This window comes from Gopherus evgoodei, chromosome 6 (assembly GCF_007399415.2).
Source record: "Gopherus evgoodei ecotype Sinaloan lineage chromosome 6, rGopEvg1_v1.p, whole genome shotgun sequence".
In the NCBI taxonomy this organism is placed as follows: domain Eukaryota; kingdom Metazoa; phylum Chordata; order Testudines; family Testudinidae; genus Gopherus; species Gopherus evgoodei.
Genome location: NC_044327.1, coordinates 105,697,471 through 105,723,476, shown reverse-complemented (window position 1 = coordinate 105,723,476; position 26,006 = coordinate 105,697,471). Strand labels below are relative to the sequence as shown.

Here is a 26,006-nt window from a genome sequence, read left to right as displayed (position 1 = left end):
CTTTTATGTCCCTTGGTAGGTGTGGTTCAGCAGTTTTAATGAGGGTCCGCAGATTGTGTCTAAAGGATCTGCCAAAGGTGACAATGAAAATAAAGTTTCAGATCCCAGAAAAGGCCTTCCATTTCTCCGATCATTCAAAATACCTCGCCTACGGGTCAAAACCCAGAAGTACTGTTGTAATCATAGAAGCCCACAGTTCAGTGCCCTTTCTCACGCTGCATCAAATGTGGTGCCAAGCATGTGCAACATTTATAGTTGAATTCTGTTCAGTCAGTTTTCAGTCCAAGACTTCTATGGTAGGGGGTCTGTGGACCACAGGTTGAATTTCCAAAGGGGTCCACACCTCCATTTGAAATTTTTAATGGGTTCACAAATGAAAAAAAGGTTGCAAACCACTTGCCTTTCTGATTTTCTCTGTCCGTGCTTGTGCTATTTTTTTGTCCTCTTCCTTAGCAATTTGTTCATGTTTTCACTTTTTTTAGGATTTCTTTTTTGATTTTTAGGTCATTAAAGAGCCATATTGACCTCCTACTATTCTTCCTATATTTCCTTCACATCAGGATAGTTTTCCTTATGGGATAACCTTCCCATAAGGAGAAGTTTCTTCCTAATCCCCATATATTAGAGGTTGGTTTATGCCATGGTGCATGAGTTTTATTTAACCCTCTCAAACATTTATTTTTAACCTTTCTATTATGACTTTTGATGTTCTTATTATCTATATAAATGTCCAGTCCTTTAACAAAAATCTTGCTAAAAGTTTTGCTCTAGTGATAACTTGTGGCAATGAGTTCCACATACTTTTTCCCACAATGTACAGTTAGCATTTCCTTTTAATTGGTTTAAAATGTATTGCCTTTCAATTTCAATGAATGCCCTTTTGTTCTGGTATTATGACAGAGTATATGGAAGTGACCTGATCTCCCTACTCTATACCATTCATTATTTTGTCTACTTTCATCATGAACCCCCTGATTCATCTCCTCTCTATTCTAAACAGCCCCAATCTTTCTTTCACTAACACACACACAGAGAAATCTTCCCTTCACCATTCCACTTCTAAAGAAAAACTCATCTCAATGCTTTTAGTCATAATTTTACAAATGTAAAGCTTGAACTCACCCACTCACCATCCATTCTGAGCCATGACTAATTCATATGGTATGTTTACAATGTAAATAATTTTCTTCCTTGGCTCTTCTATACCAGCTCAAGATTTTTCTCCCTGGTCCTCATTTTGAATCATGATTAACACATATGTTTAAAATAAAAACCTGCTTTCTCTAATGTCTCAGCAGCTGATTCTCACCCATTGTTCTCTTTTCCAGCCCTGGGTCACAGAAACATTTCACAGACAAAGCCAACTTCTTCCACTATTCTAAGTGATATCAGATCAGAGCACTATAAAGGATTATGGGTAAACACTTTCTAGCAAGGGAATGCTTATGTTAGCAATGTCACAGTTGTCCTAGCTGAAGCTGTCAGAAGAGAGTCATCTTCAAAGCGCTATACAAATGCTCTCCAATCTAAATCTTGGATATCATCTTATATGAGGTTTCCCTCTAGCCCTTTACTCTCCTGGCCTCAATACCCTCTTTATTTCTTTTATTTTCATACCTTCTTTCATGCTGCCTCCCTCAATGCAAGTAATGACCTTTTTACCCCACTGTGACCTCACCTTCTCCCTTGTTTAAATCCCTCCTAAGAACTCACTCTTCTTGCAAAAAAGTCAATATACCACTGCAAAAAGGGATAAAAATAATGTAGCTAAGGTAATTGCTTCTTCTGGATTTCCCAATTCATCTTGTGGTCTATGCCTATCTTCTGGAGTGTGCATTAACTAGGGCATGGGCTGTCTTGAAATCTATCTACTGACCAGTGCTAAGCACACTGTCAGCACTAAAAAATAATAAATTGGAATACGTTTTATCTTATTCTGTGCTTTCATGCTAAAACAAACTCAGATCTACCATGGACTTCCCCAGGACATCTGATGGACTGATATTTGCTCCCCTCTTTCCTTCTCCCCCAGCTAGCACTGGTCTACTCTCACTAGTAGTTTTCATATAGCCATGTCACTATTAGTTCAAGACACTCTCTTCACATCCCTCTATCTGGAACATCATTCCACTACTTCTCTCTCGTATTGACTCTTCATCTGTTTTCAAAATCTTCTAGACACATTTCCTTCTCTCCTCATTTCTCTTTCTCTCTACATATGTATTTCTATATTTCAACTTTGTACACGTAGTATTTAACTCTGTGAGGTGTTCTAGGACAATGTCAATATGAAAGATAAACCAAATGTACTACATAAAGCATTGGGAAGTTATCATTTGAGTAACCAGTCATCAACATTCATTTTGTTAATGGAAAAAGGAAAAGGAAGAGCACATTTTATCCAGAGACATCCGAGACCTAATCATTGGGAGTTCTTGTGAAATAAGGTACTACATAGAAGGAAAATGGGTGGCAGACTCTACCCTTTAAACACTTTGCCTCAGTTTCCCTCTCTGTAAAATAAGAGAAATAATACAAGACTGTTGTGAGGATTAAATATTGAATGTTTCCAGAGCACTTTGTAAGTGAAAGAAACTATAACATTTTCCAATCTGGATGCCTAAATCTATAGTTTGACACCTATTTATTTACTTCAAGCACCCATGTAGGGTTTCCTCCCCACTCTGAACTCTATGGTACAGATGTAGGGACCCGCATGAAATACCCCCTAAACTTATTTCTACCAGCTTAGGTTAAAAACTCCCCAAGACTCAAATCCTTCCTTGTACCTTGGATTAGGTAACACTGCCACCACCAAGTGATTTAAACAAACATTTAGGGAGGGCCAGTTGGAGCGTTACCTTCCCCAAATATCCCCCCAAACTGCTACACCGCTTTTCCTGGGCAGGCTTGAGAACAAGCCCCCTTTCCTGGGGAGATTTAAGAATATATCCTCACCAACTGGTACAACTGATCCAAACCCTTGGATCTTAGAACAAAGAAAAATCAATCAGGTTCTTAAAAGAAGAGTTTTAATTAAAGAAAAAAGGTGAAAGAGTACCTCTGTAAGATTAGAATGGAAGGTAATCTCACAGGCAATCAGATTCAAAACACAGAGGGTTTCCCTCTGGGCAAAACTTTAGTTACCAAAAGAAAACCAGGAATACCCTCCCTCTCAGCACAGAGAATATTCACAAGCCAAAATAAAAGTAAATCTAATGCATTTTCGGGCTAAATACTCACTAACTCTATAGGAGTTAAATTGCTTGCTTCTTTGATCTTGCTCTGACCAAGGCTGCATGGAATAGACAGACAAAACCTTTTCCCCCCACCCCAAGATTTGAAAGTATCTTGTCCCCTTATTGGTCCTTTGGGTCAGGTGCCAGCCAGGTACTTGAGCTTCTTAACCCTTTACAGATAAGAGGATTTGGTGCCTCTGGCCAGGAGGGATTTTATGGTACTGTATACAGGAAGGTTGTTACATTTCCCTTTATGTTTATGACAACCCAGATTGGAACTTTCTGATTTGAACATTTTGATCTGTGTTAATTTTTTTGCTACTGTTGCTTGGGATCCTGCTGTCCCCTCCATCTTATTAAAACTAAACATGGAGTATTCTAACATAATAGCTCAAAGTACAACAGTATCACTAGTATAAAATGTAGAATTTTGGACTGTTAGTATAGGGTACTGTAATACTTTCTCTTTTTTATAAAGGACTCTAATCCAGCTGAAAACTTTATTTTACCATCAGTTATTTTTGTTTAGAGCTATTTTAACTTCTTTTTCTCCTAATGGAAGCCAATTAGAATAACGAGGGCAAAAGGTTAGACATACATCTGGTCTCTCCATTTAACATCCAGGTTTATCTTTTACATCATGCTGACAATAATTTAGGGTGGGAAAAACCTCCCAAAACATTTGTATATTTTTCCATTACAAAAACTGCAGCCTCCATTTTTCACATATTTGACATCTGAAATAGCTCAGACAAAAAGAAAAAAACATGCTTCTTAGTTTAATGTTTAATTGCTGGAGCCAAAAAAGGTGAAGAAATAAGGCAGGTCTTGTATAGCTGACACTGTTTAGAAAGTAGGGTATACCAGGCATGGCTCTCATTATATTTAAGTGAATTAGTCTGTTTCCTTTAAAAATGAGATTAACAAGCCACCAAGGGCCTGCTATGGGGTTCTGACACTTTTAGTGGCTTGTGACATATGACTTGTGAATATCAGCTCTCCTTCAAAACCAGAAAACAAATCTACCCTTACTATAAGGAATGCCAAAAAACTAATATCAGGTTATGTTAGCTAGAATTCATTACAGGGACACAAAAAGGAGGAAAATCCTTTATTTGACTAAATGCTGAGAATATAATTAGACATCCTGTAATCATTAAAACATTTGTCAGCCTTTATCTGACAGCAAACAGCTCTATTTGAAAGCAGAAGTACCCTACAGCAAGAAAATATGTACAATAAATTGTCCTGTGAAGGAATTCAGTCATGGGCTCAAATAATGGAACAACATATAGCGCTTTTTATTCTGAGATTTACAGACTGACCCTGATTCTGCAAAGCCTTGATCCTATATCAGCAGTGTAAGGACCACTTGTGAATTATACAAGAACATACTTAAATAGCTATGCCCTTAAGGATTCCTTTGGAAAAACTCATCCCTGCATGCCTTCTATTAGCCATGTGTTATCACTGCATATTTGCCAGTATGTGATAGGAGTTCCATGTACAGAAGACTTGCAGCATCAGTCTTGGAATTTATACAGTGCCACTGAGATGTAGTCACCTTGGTGGAGAGTTGCAGCCAATCAGCTGGAGGAAGAGAAGGACATAATTTTGGGCAAGGACAGTGGGGTAAATACCAATACTTTCATGAAAAGTGTCATGGGATCTTGAAAATTCAGATACAGGGGACTGGACCTTGTTCTTCTCTGAAATCTGAAGGGAACTCAATGTATCTACCTATGAAGATGAAGAATTATTTTTAAAGAAATATGCTCTAGTTCAAATGGGAATTAATTCAGGGAAGTCCTATGGCCTGTGTTACACAGGAGGTCAGGCTTGATGATCACAGTGGTCCCTTTTGGCCTTATAATCTATGGACATGTGAAGGGTTGAATTAACCTTCACAGAATACATTTACAGTTCCAGGGAATTTTAGAAATGTAAAAGCTAGAGATTAGACTCTCTCTCTGGCTTTTGCTGATTGCACATAAGAAGGATAGATATACTGAATAATCAAAAAAGTGAGGTGAAAATTAGCTTCCCTGAAAAATATCCTACTTTATAGCAGCGCTAGAAAACTGTATTGGCATATAATAAATAACCTATAATTTAAAAAAATGAAAACAATATATTTTACTTTATAGGGTAGACAAATTAATTTCTGTTTGTAATACTTAATAGCTAGATAATTCTTCTTTACTGCACTAATATTATATTTCAAATGTTTTTATGAGAAGTATGTTTCAGAAGAAAAACTGTGTTCACTCAGACCATGACTTCCCATTTAAGAGAGTTCAATTCCCTTACAAATAATATTGAGTATACAGTATAACTCCGATGTTATGAACTAATTGGGGATTGAATACTTCATAAAATCAAAAAGTTCATAAAATTGAACATCTCAGAATTACAGTAGGTAGAGTGTATAAGTTATACATTATCCCTGAATGACTATAATGAGTGGTAACAGATATAACTCTGTCTCTCCTTTCCTGACAAAACTCTGTCTTTTCAAACCTGTTCAGCTGCGTGAACGTTGGTTGAAGGACTGAAGTCATGACAGAAGGAAGACATTGGCAGCAGGAAAATGTTCATATAACCGGTTGTGCATCAGATTAACGTTAATAAAATTGGGGCTTTACAGTATGATCATGCTAGAAAAACAATTTTAAAGTTTGTCAATTCTCATGCCTCAGGGCATAAAAAAACATTGTTAGTTGGGGTCATTGTCCCTGGTGTTATAGGTTTGCACAGTTCGATCCATTATTCATTCTACACTTATGTGGCATTAGTCACTATCAGTGACACTATATCAGATTAGATGAATCATTGGTCTGTCCTAGTCTGGTAATTCTGACGTTCTTACATCAAATTCAATGAAAGAAAAAAAAAATTACTTTGACAGTTAGTATGGCATTTAATGGGCTTTTACATGAAAATAAACTCTGTGGTGGAAAATTCCAGTCTCTTATGAGCATTTGATACCAGGAAAGAGCATAAAATGGCAGCCTGTAAAGGAGCTAAGCCAAATACAGGCTGAGCTGTGGCTCAGCAGGATATAACAAATTGTTATCTCAAACCCATGTAGATATTTTGATGTTTTTAAACCCAGGCATATTGCTTTAGAACGATCAGTTCAATGAGCCTGCCACATTGCTAATATGCTGCAGATTGTGGTTAGTGTCAATTGTTGCACACTGCCAAGTTCAACTGAAAACATTTTGATTAATGCTTGTTGCATGGCTGTGGCATCCTGATTACAGGGAAAGTACTCTTAAGACCAAATGTTGCCTTTCTTAGTCATATAAAACTTCCTCTGAGATCAGTGGGCATTTTGTAAGGCAAGCAGTATTAGGCCCATAAAGTGTGAAATACCAGGCTGAAGTACAGTAGCGTGTGTTAAGTGTTGGTTAACAGTATAGACTATAACTTGAAGAGAAATCATCCCTATTCATGTACACATGTGACTACAGCAGGTAGGAAGGTTTTGCAAAAAATGAAATTTAAATGAAAAAGCAGATACAGAATGGCATATACATTTTCTGATTTTTTTTTTTTTTGTGACCAGGTCCACAAATGAAATATTAGAATACAGTATGGCTAGCAGCTGATAATGCTTTCTGCTTATGCTGTAGTTGTGTTGTGAGGCTTTATTCTAATTTAATTAGAAAAGCAATTTCCATCAGTTAGCAGAAGTAACATGGTACAGTACTTAGTATATTGACTGTGGCTGACTGTTTACTATGGAAAGACAGAAAACATGTGGATCAAAATCCCTGTTGGTGCTGCAATGTATTGTAACGTGATAGAGCTGTTTCTAAGGGCGTTCCCATCTATTAAATAAAACACCCATTACAAGAACATTTAATTTGCAAACTCAAGCACTCTGAAGTTAGGAAACACCAGACTTAAGGTTCCTTGTACCTCAGTTCACCCCCTTGTGCATCTAATGGGAAATGTTGGGCCACTTAACCATAGGCATCACTTGCTACATTGCCTATAATGTAATAGCAAGCTACAGGATGTTCCTGTGTACTGATCTTCTTGCTCGTCAATATTGTTCAAGACTTTCCTTGTGTGTGTATGGGCCTCACACCGACAGCTTCTCCTCAAGAAAGCCTACAAATGACACAAACTGGCAATACAGATGGGATCCCAGAATAAGCGATCGCTGTTGACACTTCCTTAGTCAGTGAAGCAGCAATTTTGTAATATTTTATTCCAAACAGCACTAAATATCTTTCTGAGCCTGTGTAGGGTGGTTTGGTTTATTGGACATATGGATCCCTATGATGAATTATATGTTGAAAGACTAGAGCAGGTTTTATTATGCTAATAGCATTGCAGATACAAAAGCTAACACCCCTGTTTACCTGTATGATCTATTATTGTGTACACTCACAAAACCAATGAAGTCAAAAGAGAAGAGTTTCACAGATATTATTATAGGTATTTTATAAAGGTCTTTGTCTCCAAATCCTCTTACCATAGCAAAAACATTTTCTGTTGCATAAGCAGAATCAGCATATGGAATCCACAAGTGACTGTGTGGTAGAACTGTAGAAATTAAACAAGCATGGTATATTTTGAGCAAATCTGGATGGGTTGTTTGGTGTGTGGTCTGAGGCATGAAGACACAGAGAAACGGAAGTTGATCTTCCATGTTTTCCAGCTGCAGATGTGTCTATTTTAATGAAGACTGCAGCAAGAGAAGTAGAAATGACCAAGAGTGATGTACACCAGATTAATGTCACATTAGCCAAGTGTCAGACTGAATAACCTTATTGTAAGTGTTTTCACTGTAGTCAAATAGAGTATAAACTAGAGGACTGTCATTTCAAAGAAGAGCTATACCGTAAGTGCCATAAGAGAAGGCAAAAAGAGGGTGTGTGTGTGTGTAAAAGTAAATGCAATTGTTGCAAATTCAGCCAAAAGAATAAGGCCCTAGGATGCCAAAGGCATGATGACAATAATGAAAAAAAGGATATCCCAACTCTAAGATATATTTAGCACTTCAAGAAGGTGTAGACTGATTTGGAATAGCCTAATATTGTCAGAAATTGATGTCATGATCAAATACCTGTGGCCTGGTCTACACTACTCATTTAAACCGAATTTAGCAGCGTTAAACTGATTTAACCCAGCACCCATCCACACAATGAGGTCCTTTATATCGATATAAAGGGCTCTTTAAACCTGTTTCTGTACTCTTCCCTGACAAGAGGAGTAGCGCTGAAATCAGTATTGCCATGTCAGATTAGGGTTAGTGTGGCCACAAATCGACGGTATTGGCCTCCGTGCGGTATCCCACAGTGCACCATTGTGACCGCTCTGGAAAGCAATCTGAACTCGGATGCACTGGCCAGGTAGACAGGAAAAGCCCCGTGAACTTTTGAATTTCATTTCCTGTTTGCCCAGCATGGAGCTGTGATCAGCACAGGTGGCGATGCAGTCTCAAATCCAAAAAGAGCTCCAGCATGGACTGTACGAGAGATACTGGATCTGATCGCTATATGGGGAGAAAAATCTGTTCTATCAGAGCTCCGTTACAGAAGACGAAATGACAAAGCATTTGAAAAAATCTCCAGGCTATGATAGAGGCCACAGCAGGGACTCAGCACAGTGCTGTGTGACAAGCGTAACAGAAAGCCAAAGAATCAGAGAGACACTCATGGAGGGAGGGAGGGTGGACTGAGGACTCCAGCTATCCCGCAGTCTCCTAAAGCATTTGCATTCTTGGCTGAACTCCCAGTGCCTGAAGGGTCAAAAACATTGTCCAGGGTGGTTCAGGGTATATCTCGTCAATTTACCCCCCTCTCCCACCCATGAAAGAAAAGGAAAAAAATCATTTCTTGCCATTTTTCAATGTCACCGTATGTCTACTGCCTGCTGCTGGTAGACGCGGTGTTGCGGCGATGAACAGCAGCATCCCCTCCCCTTCCTTTCCTAATGGCAGATGGTACAAAATGGTGGAAAACAGTCATCAGCCCGTAAGTGCTCCTGGCTGGCCTCGGTGAGGTCTGCCGGGGGCACTTGGGTAAAAATGGGAATGACTCCCTGTCATTCCTGGCAGATGGTACAAAATGCTGGATAACCGTCCTCATCATAGCAGCTGGAGCCTGAGATCCATCAGCCATCCTTCCCCCTTTTGTGTCTATAGAAAAGATTCTGTACTCCCTGGACTATCATAGCAGCGGGAGGCTGCGCTCCTCTCCCCCGCACCCTTTAATGTCCTGCCTGGACTATCATAGCAGCTGGAGGCTGCCTCCCCCTCAATTTATCTTGCTAAAAAGTCAGTGTTTCTTATTCCTGCATTCTTTATTACTTTATCACACAAATGGGGGGACACTGCCACGGTAGCCCAGCAGGGTTGGGGGAGGAGGGAAGCAACGGGTGGGTTTGTTGCAGGGGCACCCCTAGAATGGCATGCAGCTCATCACTTCTGCAGGATCTCTGGGGCTCTGACCCAGAGTGGCTCTGCTCTCTGGCTTTCTAGTAGACTTGCCCCATATTCTAGGCAGGACTGACTCTATTTTTAGAAAAAACATAAAGAAGGGAACGACCTGGGGAGTCATTCCCATTTTTGTCCATGTGCCCCCGGCCGACCTCAGTGAGGCCAGCCAGGAGCACTCATGACAGCAGCAGATGATACAAAATGATTGATAACAGTCATCACCACTTTCCAATTGCAAACAGTACAAAATGATTGATAACAGTCATCTCATCACCGATTTACAATGGCAGACTATGCAACAGGGATGGTAACCATCTCTGCTACCTTGCAAAGGCAAATGAATGCTGCTGTGTAGCACTGCAGTACCGCCTCTGCCAGTGGCATCCAGTACACATACGGTGACAATGACAAAAGGCAAAACAGGCTCCATGGTTGCCATGCTATGGCATCTGCCAGGGGAATCCAGGGAAAAGGGGCGCAAAATGATTGTCTGCCATTGCTTTTATGGAGGAAGGATTGAGTGATGACATTATCCAGAATCACCTGCAACACTGTTTTTGCCCCATCATGCATTGGGATCTCAACCCAGAATTCCAATGGGTGGGGGAGACTGCGGGAACTATGGGATAGCTACGGAATAGCTACCCACAGTGCAACGCTCCAGAAATTGACGCTAGCCTTGGTACATGGACACACACCACCAAATTAATGTGCTTAGTGTGGCCGCGTGCACTCGACTTCATACAATCTGTTTTACGAAACCGGTTTATGTAAAATCAGAATAATCCCCATAGTGTAGACATACCCTGTGACTAAAGCATATAGAAGTATAGGGAAGGGGAACAGAAAGAAGCTGTGCTCATGGCGTATTTCCTAAAGCATCTACATTTATGTTTTTATAGAAATGTTTTATAATGATTACAGACAGGCCCAACCCACAGAATTAAGATCTAGTCTTGAAACATCGCAAGTTTAGGTCTTTAAGATACAATCATTTCTGATGTTTAGCACACCTTGTCTGTCATGAATGTAACACTGTTGTACTGTATAATAAGATTTGGGCTCAGTTTGTTACAAAGATAGGACCCATTTGCATCTGTAGCTATACTGTTTTATCACTGGCTATTATATTTTTAATGTTTGTAGTTGTGTCCAGCTACTACAAGAAGCTGATCCTATAATCAATAAATCAATGTATTGCACTAATTTTGACTAAAGGGAGTGCATGTATTGTTAGTTTGTGCTATGCAATGCAATTGAATGATCCATACAGTGCATTGAATGAATGAGTAAAGCTGTGAAGCAGAAGCAGTTACAGAGGTTACCAAGTTTTATTTGATACTTGAGGGCAATTTCCCTCACTTTCAAAGATCTTTGTTTTCCTTTCCCCAACATCATTTTAATATACCTAAAATACTTGTATGAAAACATAAATCATACCATGAAAAAAAAATCAGCCATATGGTTATATACAAAAAGAAAATCTTGGCTCATGATTGCCTAAAAATGGTCATTTGATGAGGCAGTAAATCCCTTATTGTTTACTTCCTCGGAAGTCAATGATATTGAAGTCTGGAGTTAAATGAAATTGCATTGAAAGCTATTAATCATCTCTTGTGACCTCTAACTTCATCTCATCTTTAGAATGATCTGAAAAGAAATAAACCTCCTGGCAGTTTGTGTACTTAGATGGGAATCTTGATTAACTGTTTGAAGGACTGAAATAATAAATATATATTATGTAATAAAACAGTATATTGAAGTCTTCACTTCGGTCTCTCGCTATATTATACACACAAAAACTATGTTAAAAGAACATCATTAAGGTTGCAAAGTCAAGCACTCAAAAGTTAGGAAATGCCCAAATTAAGATTGCCTAAGCAACTTTAATTCTACCCCCTGGTGCACATGTATTAGGGCACAGTCTCTTAATTACATCATCCATACAATTTTTTCCCCACAGGATCCTGCCTCAGTCAGTGCAGAGGAGGATCCACTCTGGGGATGAAGCTTGGTTATATAGTGAAGGAGATTGGTATTTGTAAGCCCACTTGTTCATTTGTTGCAGAACCTGGAAGGTTGTAGTGAATGAGGCACGGCATTGCAGGAAGAGAAAGGATGGTCTCCCAGCCAACTAGTTCCCAGTCCCAATTTCCTTGTTCAGCTTCTCATCCAATCTGTTTCTTCCATACACGTTCACTCACTCTGAGTCCCTCCCATTTCCCTTCCAGTCTCTTTGCTCAGCCTGTCCAAGTCTCCCCCTATCTGCTCCCAGTCCCCAGTCTCCTTGCTCAATCAGTTCTAGTCTCCTCTGTCTTCTGGTTCCCAGTTTCAATCTCTCCTTCAGTGGCCTCCAGTCAGCCTCTTCCACCCCTACTTCCTTGTCCAAATTTATGCTGGCCCTCCTCCCCAGGTCTGGCTCTTCTGCTCTCTGCATTTGAATTAGACAGCTACCTGCTCCATGCTGCTTGGACCCAGCGGGAGAAAGGGGGTGTCACTGAAAGCATAGAAAAGGAAAGGTTCCTTGTACTCAGTTCTGGAATCCATTCCTGGCACTTCCAGCAGAATTGCAGTTAAAGTCTCCCCTCCTTAGGGCCTTAAACTTCTATTTCCTATTAAACTGATCCGCTTCCCATACATTAGAAGACTAGCATATACTACTTCATTACTCACTACAAATAGATATTATAGTTGATACATGTGTAGTTAAAATAGCTGAATATACAAACCAGTAAAGCTTACACAATAAAGATATTTCATAACACTAGACAGATCATATATAAAAAAGATTCTTCTACTCCACCATTATACTAACCTGTCAGAAACTTTGCAGAACTCTGACATAACTTAGTGTACTGAAGGACTGTGCTTCTTTTGAAAACTTTACTACACAATCACAACAGTGTACAGAATATTTCCATTAAAGACAAAAACAATGGGACAATGATAGTGAGTGATACGGGTTCTGTGGCAGTGGGGAACAGGCTTTACTCTTCATTTTCACACAGTATTTCCAAGTTTGTTTGTTTGTTTTTTCGAGAAATGAATAGATTGTTGTAAATGCAGATATTAAATTTTCGAGTGCTGGCTATGTTGCACTGAAAAAAATTCAACCTTAACCCTTCTAGCAAAGATTTTTGATTGTGAATGCTCTACATAGTTGATAACTTCTAGAGCAGTGTGTTTAAACCAAGGTGTTCTCTTTCAGTTTGTGTATTTCATCTCACTAGTATTCATAATACTGAAGTTGTGCCATCAGCTACAGGTAGGAGGACATAGCAATAGTGCATATTGTCACAGATTCTGGGGGAAGGGAACAATCCAATTCCCTATTGTGCGTGGAAGGACCAGAGACTACATAAATACTGGCTATCACTGGGTGGCATGCACAGAAGCTGCAGTGAAACAATTTCAGCCACATTACTCTAAGAAATTGTACACGTCCTTTGTGGGTTTGTGACTTCACACGTTCAGGGTGAGGGTGATGTCTAATTAGCACAGTAGCTCATATACTTTTAATTTATAAAAACAGTTATGTAAGCAGTGTCTGAGTGACTGTGCTAATGTAACCCATACCTTCTTGGTGTGGCACTGTCGCCCTCTAGTGGGACCTAGTCCAGCTAGAGATGAAGAAGTCTGCCAGAGTCTTGGCTAAGCGATATTAATCTGTTAGCTCAGGTAGTAGCACTAAGTTTCAGAGGTCCCAAGTTTGATCCCAGCCAACATTAACTGGGGTTTGTTGGTGTTCCCCTAACTCCTGTGTTGAGACTCAGATCATTCTGAGTGTATATCAAAATGTTTCCAGAATCTTTCTCAAAACCTCAGCCTTGTCTATACCCCAAAATTGCACCAGTTTAACTAAAATAATTTTTTCCATCAGTTTAGTTAAACCTGTCCAAACACCAGTGTGGACACACTTAAACTGGTTTACATCTGACTTATAATGATTTAGCTCAATTTAGTTAGTATGAAACTGACTATACCAGTACCTGTGTTAATCCTTTGAGCATGTCCAGTGTACACTAAACGTTTCCAGAAGCCTTAGCAGACTCAGACTGAGCTGAGTATTTGTGCAGTTAAAAAAGTGACATGCCTTATCTGCAACAAACTTGCCTCATGACTGCATATGAAATATTCCATGCCCTGCGCTTTCTATAAGGAGGAAGGGTAGTGTAGATACCAGTCTAATAGGTGATACTAGTGGCAGAATGTCTGTGCCTAATTGGGTAAAGAATGTCAGTGAAGCCAAATGGCAAAAATTAAGATGTTTGTACACTAATACGAGGCGCCTAGGTAACAAAATGGAGGAACTAGAGCTACTGGTGTAGGAAGTAAACCAGATATAATAGAGATAATAGAAACATGGTGGAATAGTAGTCATGACTGGAGTACAGGTATTGAAGGCTATGTGCTGTTTAGGAAAGACAGAAAAAAAGGCAAAGGTGGTGGAGTAGCACTGTATATCAGTGATGAGGTAGACTGTAAAGAAATAAGAAGGGATGGAATGCATAAGACAGAGTCTGTCTAGGCAAAAATCACATTGGGAAAGAGCTACTAGAGCCTCCCCTGAGTTAGTGCTTGGGGTGTGCTACAGACCTCCAGGATCTGATTTGGATACAGATAGAGACATCTATAATGTTTTTAATGAAGTAAACACTAATGGGAAATGTGTGATCATGGGAGACTTTAACTTCCCAGATATAGACTGGAGGAGAAGTGCTAGTAATAATATTAGGGCTCAGATTTTTCTGGATGCGATAGCTGATGGATTCCTTCACCAAGTAGCTGAAGAACCAACAAGAGGGGATGCCATTTTAGATTTGATTTTGGTGAGTAGGGAGGACCTCATAAAAGAAATGCTGGTGGGGGACAACCTTGGTTTGAGTGATCATGAGCTAATTCAGTTCAAACTAGATGGAAGGATAAACAAAAATAGATCTGGGATTGGGTTTTTTATTTCAAAAGGGCTAATTTTAAAGAATTAAGGAAATTAGTTAGGGAAGTGGATTGGACTGAAGAACTTGTGGATCTAAAGGCAGAAGGAGGCCTGGAATTACTTCAAGTCAAAGTTACAGAAACTATCAGAAGCCTGCATCCCAAGAAAGAGGAAAAAAATTCATAGGCAGGAGTTATAGACCAAGCTGGATGAGCAAGCATCTCAGAGACATGATTAAGAAAAAGCAGAAAGCTTACAAGGAGTGGAAGATGGGAAGGATTAGCAAGAAAAGCGACGTTATTGAGGTCAGAACATGTAGGGATAAAGTGAGAAAGGCCAAAAGCCATGTAGAGCTGGACATTGTAAAGGGAATTAAAACCAATAGTAAAAGGTTCTATAGCCATATAAATAAGAAGAAAACAAAGAAAGAAGAAATGGGACCGTTAAACCCTGAGGATGGAGTGGAGGTTAAGGATAATCTAGGCATGGCCCAATATCTATACAAATACTTTGCCTCAGTCTTTAATGAGGCTAATGAGGAGCTTAGGGATAATGGTAGGATGATAAATGGAAATAAGGACATGGAGGTAGATATTACCACATCCGAGGTAGAAGCCAAACTCAAACTCATGAGCCACCAATGTGATATGGCTGTGAAAAAAGCTAATGTGGTCTTGGGAATGCATCAGGCAAGGTATTTCCAGTAGAGATAAGGAAATGTTAGTACCATTATACAAGGCACTGGTGAGACCTCATCTGGAATATTGTGTGCAGTTCTGGTCTCCCATGTTTAAGAAGGATGAATTCAAACTGGAACAGCTACAGAGAAGGGCTACTAAGATGGTCCGAGGAATGGATCTGTCTTATGAAAAACCTGTCTTATGAAAGGAGACTCAAAGAGCTTGGCTTGTTTAGCCTAATCAAAAGAAGGCTGAGGGGAGATATGATTGCTCTCTATAAATATATCAGAGGGATAAATACCAGGGAGAGAGAGGAATTATTTAAGCTTAGTACCAATGTGGACACAAGAACAAATGGATATAAGCTGGACACTAAGAAGTTTAGACTTGAAATTAGACAAAGGTTTCTAACCATTAGAGGAATGAAGTTCTGGAACAGCCTTCCAAGAGGAGTAGTGGGGGCAAAAGACATATCTGACTTCAAGACTAAGCTTGATACGTTTATGGAGGGGATGGTATGATGGGATAGCCTAATTTTGTCAATTAATTGATCTTTGATTATTAGTAGGTAAATATGCCCAATTGTCTGTGATGGGATGTTAGATGGGGTGGGATCTGAGTTACTACAGAGAATTCTTTCCTGGGTGTCTGGCTGGTAAGTCTTGCCTGCATGCTCAGGGTTTAACTGATTGCCATATTTGGGGTCGGGAAGGGATTTTCCCCTCAGGGAAGATTGGCAGAGGCCCTGGAGCTTTTTCGCCTTCCTCTGCAGTGTGGGGCATGGGTCACTTTCTGGAGGATTCTCTGCACCTTGAAGACTTTAAACCACAATTTGAGGACTTCAATAGCTTAGACGTAGGTTAGGGATTTATTACAGGAGTGGGTGGGTGAGATTCTGTGGTCTGCATTGTACCTTCTGACCTTAAAGTCTATGAGTCTATACATCCCTTGTCTTCCACACATGCAGACTATGCAAAGTTTGTGGGAGTGGGTGGGGGTTCTACCCTGTCTTCTTGAGACCATTTGATCATTCCATGGAAACATCCCTCTGAGCCCACAGTGGGATGATGAGTTACCTTGTCCTTTGAAGCTTTCCCTCCTTCTTGCTTTTAATTTTGTTTCCTACATGTCCTCTGTCACAGAGCCTTTTAAATAAAGTCCTATTTCATCAGCACTGTAGATGTCAGCAGGGAAAACTTTTCAAGAATGTGAGGAAGTTTTTCGTACTGTCACTGCTAAGCTGCTCGTGTGTCTGCCCACTGCTTTTTGTCATGCTCTTCTTTGAAAGTGACATTGAAGCGTTTCTTCCATCTGGTAAAGCAACTGTCATTTGCCTTAAAATAGTTTAATCCAAGTAAAGCAGCAAGCTGAAGGGCTTTTTCCTTGATTGTGGGTCCAGCAAGCAGTGCTCCCTGTGCCCTCTTCTCCTTGAACCATATAAAGATAGCTGGTCAACATCAGGGGCTTTTCCTTCACACCCACTCTTACGGCAGTTATTCAACTGTCCATCATAGTATTTAGCCAAAAGTTATCCTTCTGCTTCCATATTCTGCATGCAACTGACCTGTGCAATTCCCACTTGACTGCAACTTGGTTTTGAATAGCCCTTGGAGTTGGACGGTCTTGGATAATCTGTACTTTTTCTTTCAGTTAGAGCAGGGGTAGGCAACCTATGGCACGCTAGCTGATTTTCAGTGGCGCTCACACTGCCTGGGTCCTGGCCACTGGTCCGGGAGGCTCTGCATTTTAATTTAATTTTAAACAAAGCTTCTTAAACATTTTAAAAACCTTATTTACTTAACAATAACAGTAGTTTAATTATATATTATAGACTTATAGAAAGAGACCTTCTAAAAATGTTAAAATGTATTACTGGCACATGAAACCTTAAATTAGAGTGAATAAATGAAGACTCAGCACACCACTTCTGAAAGGTTGCTGATCCCTGAGTTAGAGACTTCTTGGCATTTTGTCTGTTTTTGCCACACAAAAAAATGATGCAAGTAAGTGGAGTATGTGGCATCACAATGTCACAAATGTTGCTCTTATGTGGTGGCTATGTTGCTGAGTGGACACTTCACATTAGGGAAAGTGTTCCCAGAGAAAATGTTGCTGGTAAGCAGCAGTTGCTCTTACAAATTGTTGCTGCGAACAAGGATCTACTGTACAAGCATCAAGAGAAACACCATGTGGAAAGTTAGAAAGAAATTAAACAGCTTTTTGTTTCAGCATATTTTAATTTTTGAAGCTTGCCCCAGTGTGTGAAAATTCCTCTTTAATCACAGAAGATACACAATACTGACAGGTTATTTAGAGCTAAACATGTAAGGAGATAGGCTAATAATTCTTTAGCCTAACTATAAAATAAGGTAATGCTTTACTACTACTTACTATGAATCTATCAAGCAATAATTGGATGCACGTGTTAGTAGCAGTAAAAAGGTATTGTCCAGTTCTCCACCTTACATGGGAATATAGTTTAAGTGTTTTCTTTGATTTACTGTTCTAATTAGAACAGAATGTTCAAAGAAAGAACAAAAGTGACCTGATTTAAAAGCAAGGAGTGCCCCTAAAGCTATTGTTTTGCATGTGACCTGGCTCACATTTAAATTAACTGAAACTCACATTTGTGTAAAACTGTACCCCCTCAAAGGATTAATTCAGTTTTAATAATCCATTCAAAGATGAAAGTGTACACACTTTTTTCCTTGAAGATTTTGGTGTTTATAGACAGAGACGGCTTTCCAAGAAACAGGTTGATTTCTTCTTAAAGCTTTGGATGGCATTTTTTATGTCTGATTTCTTCTTTATTCCATATTGGAAAGCCTCTTTGTTCATTACAATGAGTTGGCACTAGCAACAAAGGCAACTAGTACTGTGAGAAAATGATTTTCCCAGTCCACAAAACCAAGTAATAAAAACCACTGATTCACAGAAAAAATAAAGCATCTAAATAATAAGAAGCCATAGACATTAAAATACTGGAGAGCTTTTTTCACTAAATAAATCTTTGGGGTAAGAGAAGGATAATCTCTATGTTAGCCATGCATGGTCTGACTTGCAATAATAGTGCATATGCCAACATAGAAATTAAAGTATATTGGTATAGAGTCCATTTGTAAATCCTTCCTCCATTATACAACGAAGTTGTGTTTCATATCCTGGAGTGAGTGATGCGAAATTTTCATTTAATTCCAACAAGATAATATCCACTATTAATGTTGACAAATTTTGGAATTATACACTATAAGGAACATTTGTACTATTCTAAAGGCAAACGAGATCATTAAAGTCTTTAAAAATAAGATTTAAAAAAAATACCCTGCAACAATACACTTTAACACTCCACTTCTTACTGCAGCTGCACAGAATAGTTATGACATTAGATTTGAGTGTGAACTGTAATCTTAATTCAAAACTTTTTTTGAGTAATTAAAGACTGAGTCAAGCTTAGGAGAAAAATGGATAGACTCTAGAACTACTCCCATAGTGGCTGCTTAATCACTCTACTGACTTTACTGACACCATTTCCACCTCCTCAGCTGGAAAACGTTTGAGAAAAAACACAATATTGTGGTTCAGAAAGGATTTTTTTTCCAGTAGCACTCACATGAAGGAGGTTCTACCTTGTTTGTGTTTAACATTCATGAATCTTCAATGTGATAAAAATAATTGGGAACCACCCAAGACACAAAGAGTGGAAAGACATTGCTTGCAAATATAAGCTTTCCTTCAACAGGTAAGGCTCTGTAGACGAGCGAAAACTTTAGTCCTACAGGACCTGATCCAACTCCCACTAAAATCAGTGGCAAGACTCCCATCAACTTTAATGTGAACTGGGTTGGGCACATAAAATTGGAGACTTAAGAAGGGCTTCTGAAAACATTTTAAAATGCCTTCTTTCAAGACAGAGGCTCTTACACTATAGTGGAACATGCTTGAGACGTTTCATACTGCCTTGAGCCACATATTACGGTCCTTACCAAGTTAAGACTGAAATAGCAGTGTGGAATATGTAAGCTTAATTGTCCTTGGTCTCATATTCTTCTTACGTTGTCAGGGTGATCCCCACCTAATGCTGTCTCAGTCTTCTTTTGCAAGGGATTATAAATCAGATTTATTAAGACAAAAAGAAAAAAAAAAGACTCCTTACAACTATAAATCTTAAGAAATTTATGATAAGGCTTCACTATCAGTGTGGAGGGTCCACATGGTGGTAATGCAGTCACGGTAACAGGAGAGTGTCATGTAGACATTAAATAATAGAGTTCCTTCCATATACATAAATCCCAAGTGTCTGTGCTTGTATGCTGATGGTTATAAATTATGTAACTGAACTCCAGGAACAACCTAGACTTAAATGAGATACCAGTTAAGTAATAAAAATATATAGATTTCCTTCCCAAGAAACAAAAGTATTTATTAGGAGGCAGTATATGATTTCCTGAGGTCAATTTTTGAAAAATTTTTTTGAACTGTCAACAACATGTAAAAAATGACACCAGGGAAATACATGAGCCTGGAAAGCAGTCTTTAATATAAAAAAAAAATATTGCTTAATATACTAAACCAACTCTGAAAGAATTAAAATGATCTCATACATTCTGTTCTAATAATATCCAGTATTAAGACAGCACTGTTTGCTCAGTGTTCTAGTCTTTATTTAAAGATGTACATCTGATCTTATTGCAGCTATCTCACTGTTATTTACAATCAAATTAAATGGTTTTATTACACCTGGGAACAGTTAAACATTGTTTACAGCTGACAAGCCAATTACAAGAGACAATGAAGTTAGTAGATTTTTCTTATAGTCATGTATCCTTAATCGAATGTGCCACTGTTAACATAGGTGACATTGATGTAGATTTTCTTTGTGCATTATCTATCCAATACAAAGTTCACTGAAGTCAATGCAAAGACTGCAAGGGCCCACTGAAGTCAATAAGTAGATATACTAGAAGATACAATCTCATCTGCTATAAAATCAGTGTGATTCCATTGATTTAAATATAGCTGCATCAGTTCACACAAGCTCAGAACATACCCCTATGGTGCCAGTCTAATTTGAGTGTAAATTCCTTGTGGTAGTTGCTGTGCCACCTTCTATAGTATGTTTTGTACAGCACTGTGCACATACCACCTTACTGGAAGTGAAAGCCCATGGGAGTGAATGGGAAATCTTCCATTGATTTCAGTGAGCTTTGGATCAGGCCCACAGATTTAATACAATAGAAAAAAAATGAATCCAGTTCTGCAATCCCTATTCAGGCTGCAGAACTTAATAACTGTGCAGTTCATATTTTACCCTCTTCCCTTGTTACTGCTATCCCTATTAACATTCATATCTTGCATACTTTGAGGCCTTCAGCAAAGTTGACTCTGTAGTCAATTTTTTATTGTTTTTGACAGTGTAATACTAAAAAGACTGAATGTACGTCTACCTTAGCCAACTCATCATAAGTTATATGGGCCAAAATTCACTCTCCATTATACCCGTGCAATCCTACTAATTCCAGTAAGATGCAACTGGGCCATATGTCTACACACAGCAATGCCTCTATCTTTACATATGCTAAAAGCGTAACACTCTTCTTAGCCATCTCAGATGTCAAGTTATAGGCAATACTTCTGTACTTACTCAAGGCTTTTGTTTCACACATGCTCACAGTCACTGGAGCGCACTACAGCTGTTTTATTCACTTCTAGAAATGGACTTATCAGGAGCTGTAGCAAGAGGACCTTGCAGCTGTAACACTGAGGTAAGAACTAGTGCCGAGTGGTAGAGTTTCAAAGGGCAAAGCTCTAGATGTAAAGAATAATAAAACAAAACCTAAACTATACTATGTATATCTATAAAAGCAGCAAAGAATCCTGTGGCACCTTATAGACTAACAGACGTTTTGGAGCATGAGCTTTCGTGGGTGAATACCCACTTCCTCAGATGCATGTATATCTAGTGACAGATATACTCCAGCTATGATAAATTATGCAAGCTCCCCCAGACTTCTCACAGAATAGTCATAATTCACCCGTTCTGTTATCCTGGAGGTATGCAAAGGCTGAGGTAACAGTTCTGGTGTAATCAAGTTGGAAAACATCTGCCAAAGTAAACTTTTATTTAGTGCATACTATATAATATTTATAGAGCAAAGCAATGAATGCTTCTTGGGCCATTTTAGGAACTGGAAACTAAATTGTACTTTCTGAAGGTTTATCCTGACTTTCTCAACTGTTCCTTTTACTTCATAGCATTTCACTGGCAAGCAGCCATTAAAACTGTTGTCTAATTATGTAGCATATCAGAAGCTTGCAGCCCCATAGATAACATTTTTTGTAGTGTAACTGGATTTTAAACATTATCATCTCAGTGAAAGAAATTAATCCCCAAATTAAAATATTTAAAAAATAAAGCCATGGGTGTCAATAGTAATCATTATTTGTCTAGGGAAATGTGATTTTGGATGAGGAACTTATTTCAGGAGGTTAAACACCCTAATATTTAACAGACTACAATTTGATGGGCTGGCTAGATGGCTTACCTCTTAGGTATGGCAGGAGTTTATTCACATGTAATTACACATTTAGACAATATCTTAATGATGATACAAAATACTGCCACTGACTCAAATCCATCTGGAGATTATGGTGGTATTCTGATTACATAGCCACATGTTAAATTATGATTCACAGAACCTATGCTTTTCACTTACAATGTTTTGATATGGATGTTCTTGAAATACAAGGCAACATAGGTGGGGATCATTTAACACAGTTGTGCGCTTTCATTAAGACATTTTAATTTGCATTGGTATGTAGTTAAAGAACAGTGTAGATGTTTGACTCTTTTTGATCTGATAGCAAGAACTTAAATACTTACTAAAATATTATATATCCAGATGGGTTTGCTTTTTAAAGGTATTCCAGTACTGTGCTTCATTTAAGCACTCTCAAGTTACTCATTTTGAAGAAACTGTGCCCTTCATTTACTTTATGTAAACTTTGCTGACAAGAAGCTATAATTATTTTGTAGTTTCTGAATTAATGCTTGACTTACGTCACTTGATGATTACCTGTTTTGTTCATTCCCTCTGAAGCACCTGGCATTGGCCACTGTTGGAAGACAGGATACTGAGCTAGATGGACCATTGGTCTGACCCAGTATGGCCGTTCTGAAGTTGTTATGTGCATGGGGGGAAACAGGTAAACAAATCTATGTTTTATTTAATTTTTGGCACTGCAGACAAACATTCTGCAAATCTGAAAATATCTATGACATGCCAACAAGAATATTAACTACCTTCTAATTTTATTATGTGTTGGGTGAAAAACAAAGTCCTAGGCATAATGCCAGATAGATTAAGGGGAGTTGCTCCTACTGTAGGACTGGGGCTCTGATCATGTGTATGTTTGTGTTTCCCTTTATTCTCTTTCCTCAGTTAGGGACTCATCCTGTAGGCACTTACACATGTAGGTAACTTCATTTAAATGAATAGCTGTACTGATTAAAATAGGACTACTCACCTGAGTAAAGTTACTTGCCTGCATTAATGTCTGCAGAATCAGACATTAATTCCCATTCCCTTCCTGAAGCAATATGTTCACACAAAACCTATTTACTTTACAAGTAGAGGAGTACACATTTAGAAACACATTTCTAAGAAGCTCAGTACTCTGCTCTATTAAGAAACATGGTACAACAATGGTAACAGCTAGAGGTACGGGCTAACCTACCAAAATGAAGTCTTCAGGATATGATTGTATCTCATAAAACTATTTTCTATGAAAATTAAAAGACTACATGGTAAAACCAATCTGCTTTGACACCTAAAGTATTACAAACATAGGTCTAACACTGCAGAATTAACACCTGTGATAATATAAAATATGAAAATAGGTTGCTAGCTGTAGCAAGTGGAAGCAATGACACAAGCACTCAAATGAAAAAAAGGCATATTATGGAGGTGTAAAGAAAGAATACAAGTACTGGAGAATTAACTGTAATTTTTTTTTTAAACATACAACATGGCATCCTGCCAAACCACAGTCTGTACTTTACTTACTGTTTCAAGCAGCTCTCATTTATTTTTAGTTTAGCAGGGCATATATCCCTAGGTATATCTGGGTTTAAAAAAAACAACTAAGCCTAACCAGCTGCTCTTCACCGGTAAGATCAAATAAAGCAGCTTTTTCAAACATTGGTATAGCACAGGCTACCTTTCCAACACAGGGATGTTGGCATTTAAAATTACACTACAGTGTATTGTACAATGTTTTTACTACAATGTATTGTGATTTACTACAGTTCCCCACCCCCTCCACTTGAGATTATTCATTTTCTTGCCTGCACAAAAATTACATTTCTCAAGACTGACTACTAAAAATATATTACCAGAGACACAATATTACTGTAAGCTAATTAGTATTAGAGAAACGATCTCTCTACAGGGTAAACTACAGCCACTGAAACAGCCTTGTGACTTTTACTTTGAAAATATTTCTTCTTTAAAAACGATGACAATGAAATGTGTGTGAGGTCCGTATGAGTACAGCCCCAGATGTTTACGATGCAATAGTAGTATAGCAGTGCTGCAATATGAGAGCTTTCCGAAGAACAGAGTACAACAGGACACCACAAAGCAGCACATATGCTATTGACAACGCAGACATGAGCATCATGTTACCAGAGAGAAGGCAAAATAAGGCAAAGACAAATAGCAGCAGTGGTGCCTTGAAAGTTAACTTCATGGGCTGCAATCGCTCAAAACCCAACAACATGCAGGGACAGAAATCAAAACCAGAAAAACACTTTTCACAGGATAGAGAGTGGAAGGATGGGGAGGGGGGGAAGAAGTAGATAAATCTTGTGGGGCTTAAAGGGAGGTGGGGAATCAATGTATTGTTTTAAACTAGAGTTCACATCAAACCATTCTAATGACGGGATAATTGTTTTCAGACTCTGTAGAAAATACCCTCCCTTCCCCCTTTACAAATCTTTCTAAGTTGCTTTTCTGCCAGCCCAGGAAACCAATTGTGTTCACTCAAACCATTTGCAAAACAAATTTCTGGAGAGAGATGAGATGTGCAGATAGGAGAAGGATGCAGCGAGCAGAGTCCAAAGAGACACCACCCCACCTCTCCCTGTCACCTTCCCAAGCAAGTGCTCTTGAAAACTAAAAGTTTGGATGGCAGGGTGGGGGTTGGCATGTGAGCAAACGAGATGCACTATTAGTGGGGTGACTGTCCTAGTTGTGTGAGGCTTTTCTGGGGGGAGAGGTGGGATATTGATTGGGCTCCTTCTGGGCGCTCAGTTTTCAGGGGCTTCGGGGAGTCAGTACTTACTGTACGGGCAGTTCTCCTTCTTGGTCCCGCTGACCTTGCCGTTCTTCTCAATCTTGAGAAAGTACTTGTTGTAAGAGTAGAGCTTCCTCCAGCGCACATCTCCCTGGAGGTGATTGTAGCTCCGCACGTGCCTCCCGGCACCGGCAGGAGAGGAGAAGGATGCAGAGGAGGAGGAGGATGAAGAAGACGCGTTGGTGGCCACCGGGGACCGCATGTCCTGGCAGATGACAGACCCAGAAGACACCAAGAAGAGCAGCAGGAAGAGGCAGCAGCACCCGCAGCAAGGCAGGTGGGAAAAGGCTGAGGCACCATTTGTCAGTATCCATTTGCACATTGTACTGAAACACTGGGCGCTGGAAAATGTCTCATCAGAAGAAACATACTGGAAGGGTAAAACCTGGTAAAAGGCAAATGGAGAGCTGGTGGCTGCGGCTTCTGGTTAGAGCCCTCTGAGCTCTGATCTGGCCTGAAGCGAGGGCACCAACATCCATAACTCGGGACAAATCGCCTCAGAAGTTGCTGCCTTTTTAATCCTTCGAGTCCTCCCTCACAGAAGAAAGTTGGTGGGGTTTTTGTGTGGTGGTGGTGGTGGTGGTTAATCCTCTTTCCTTTTACTCTCACCCCCCCTCCCCAACCTGGTCTGAGGCTTCCCCGTGGTTATTTCGTTCTCTTCCTCCCTCCTTTCTTTACCATCTTAGATGCAGAAAGGTCTGAAAAATAGATGACAGCAGAGTGAACAACGATAGCAAAAATAAATAACGACTAGAACCCAAGGGGGTACTGGAAGGGGTTTCTTGCCCCAAGCCCACCCCCCCCCTACACACACACACACACACACACACGATGACTTTTGCACCTTCTTCTGATTTCCCCACCCCTTTCCTTGGCAAAGCGCAAGCCAGTTGTACAACTCGTCCCTTTTCACTGACAGCCCAGGAGGAGGCAGTTTCTTTGTTTTGCTTTGAATCCTCCAGAAAGTACCAAAAAAAAAAAAACAAACAACAAAAAAACAAAGAGAGAGAGAAAAAAATCCCAACTTCTCTCCCCCGTCTGGTTGTAAACAGTTTGGAAGCTGTAGCCTCAGTGTATATCAGTGATTACAAGCAAGAGGTGGGATGTGCCTCTGGTGGTCAACCCTTGTTTGCAGGGGGTCAAGCAGCGGTGGGACATCTGAAACTCTTTTGCAGCTGGAGTGAGCAAATGCCTGCTGTGGAGGGAGCCTCCGGACGGAACTGCCCTTGCTTCCTCCCCGTCTGCAGCAGAAGTAGCAGCCTTCAGCTCTTTGCTAATTGCTCCTAAAGCGTTCTTCTCCTCCGAGTGCTGGCCACCAGCATGGCTTGGAGACTCATGCT

General features: G+C 39.5%; 1 protein-coding gene across 2 annotated transcripts in view; it reads right to left on the bottom strand.

Moving 5' to 3' along the window:
* The window catches only part of FGF10 (fibroblast growth factor 10), a 93,608-nt gene extending 67,901 nt beyond the window's left edge, over nt 1–25,707 (bottom strand). Inside the window, exons 1-2 of one of the 2 annotated variants that reach the window (XM_030567772.1) lie at nt 25,511–25,707; nt 24,655–25,364 (exon numbers count right to left, since the gene is read on the bottom strand). In XM_030567772.1, coding sequence (XP_030423632.1) covers nt 24,655–24,988 — 334 coding nt within the window. In that variant the 5' untranslated portion in view covers nt 24,989–25,364; nt 25,511–25,707. Of the gene's footprint in view, nt 1–24,654; nt 25,423–25,510 lie in introns of those variants that run through there. The other variant, XM_030567771.1, reaches the window with a different exon arrangement.
* Nucleotides 25,708–26,006: the final 299 nt, after the last annotated feature.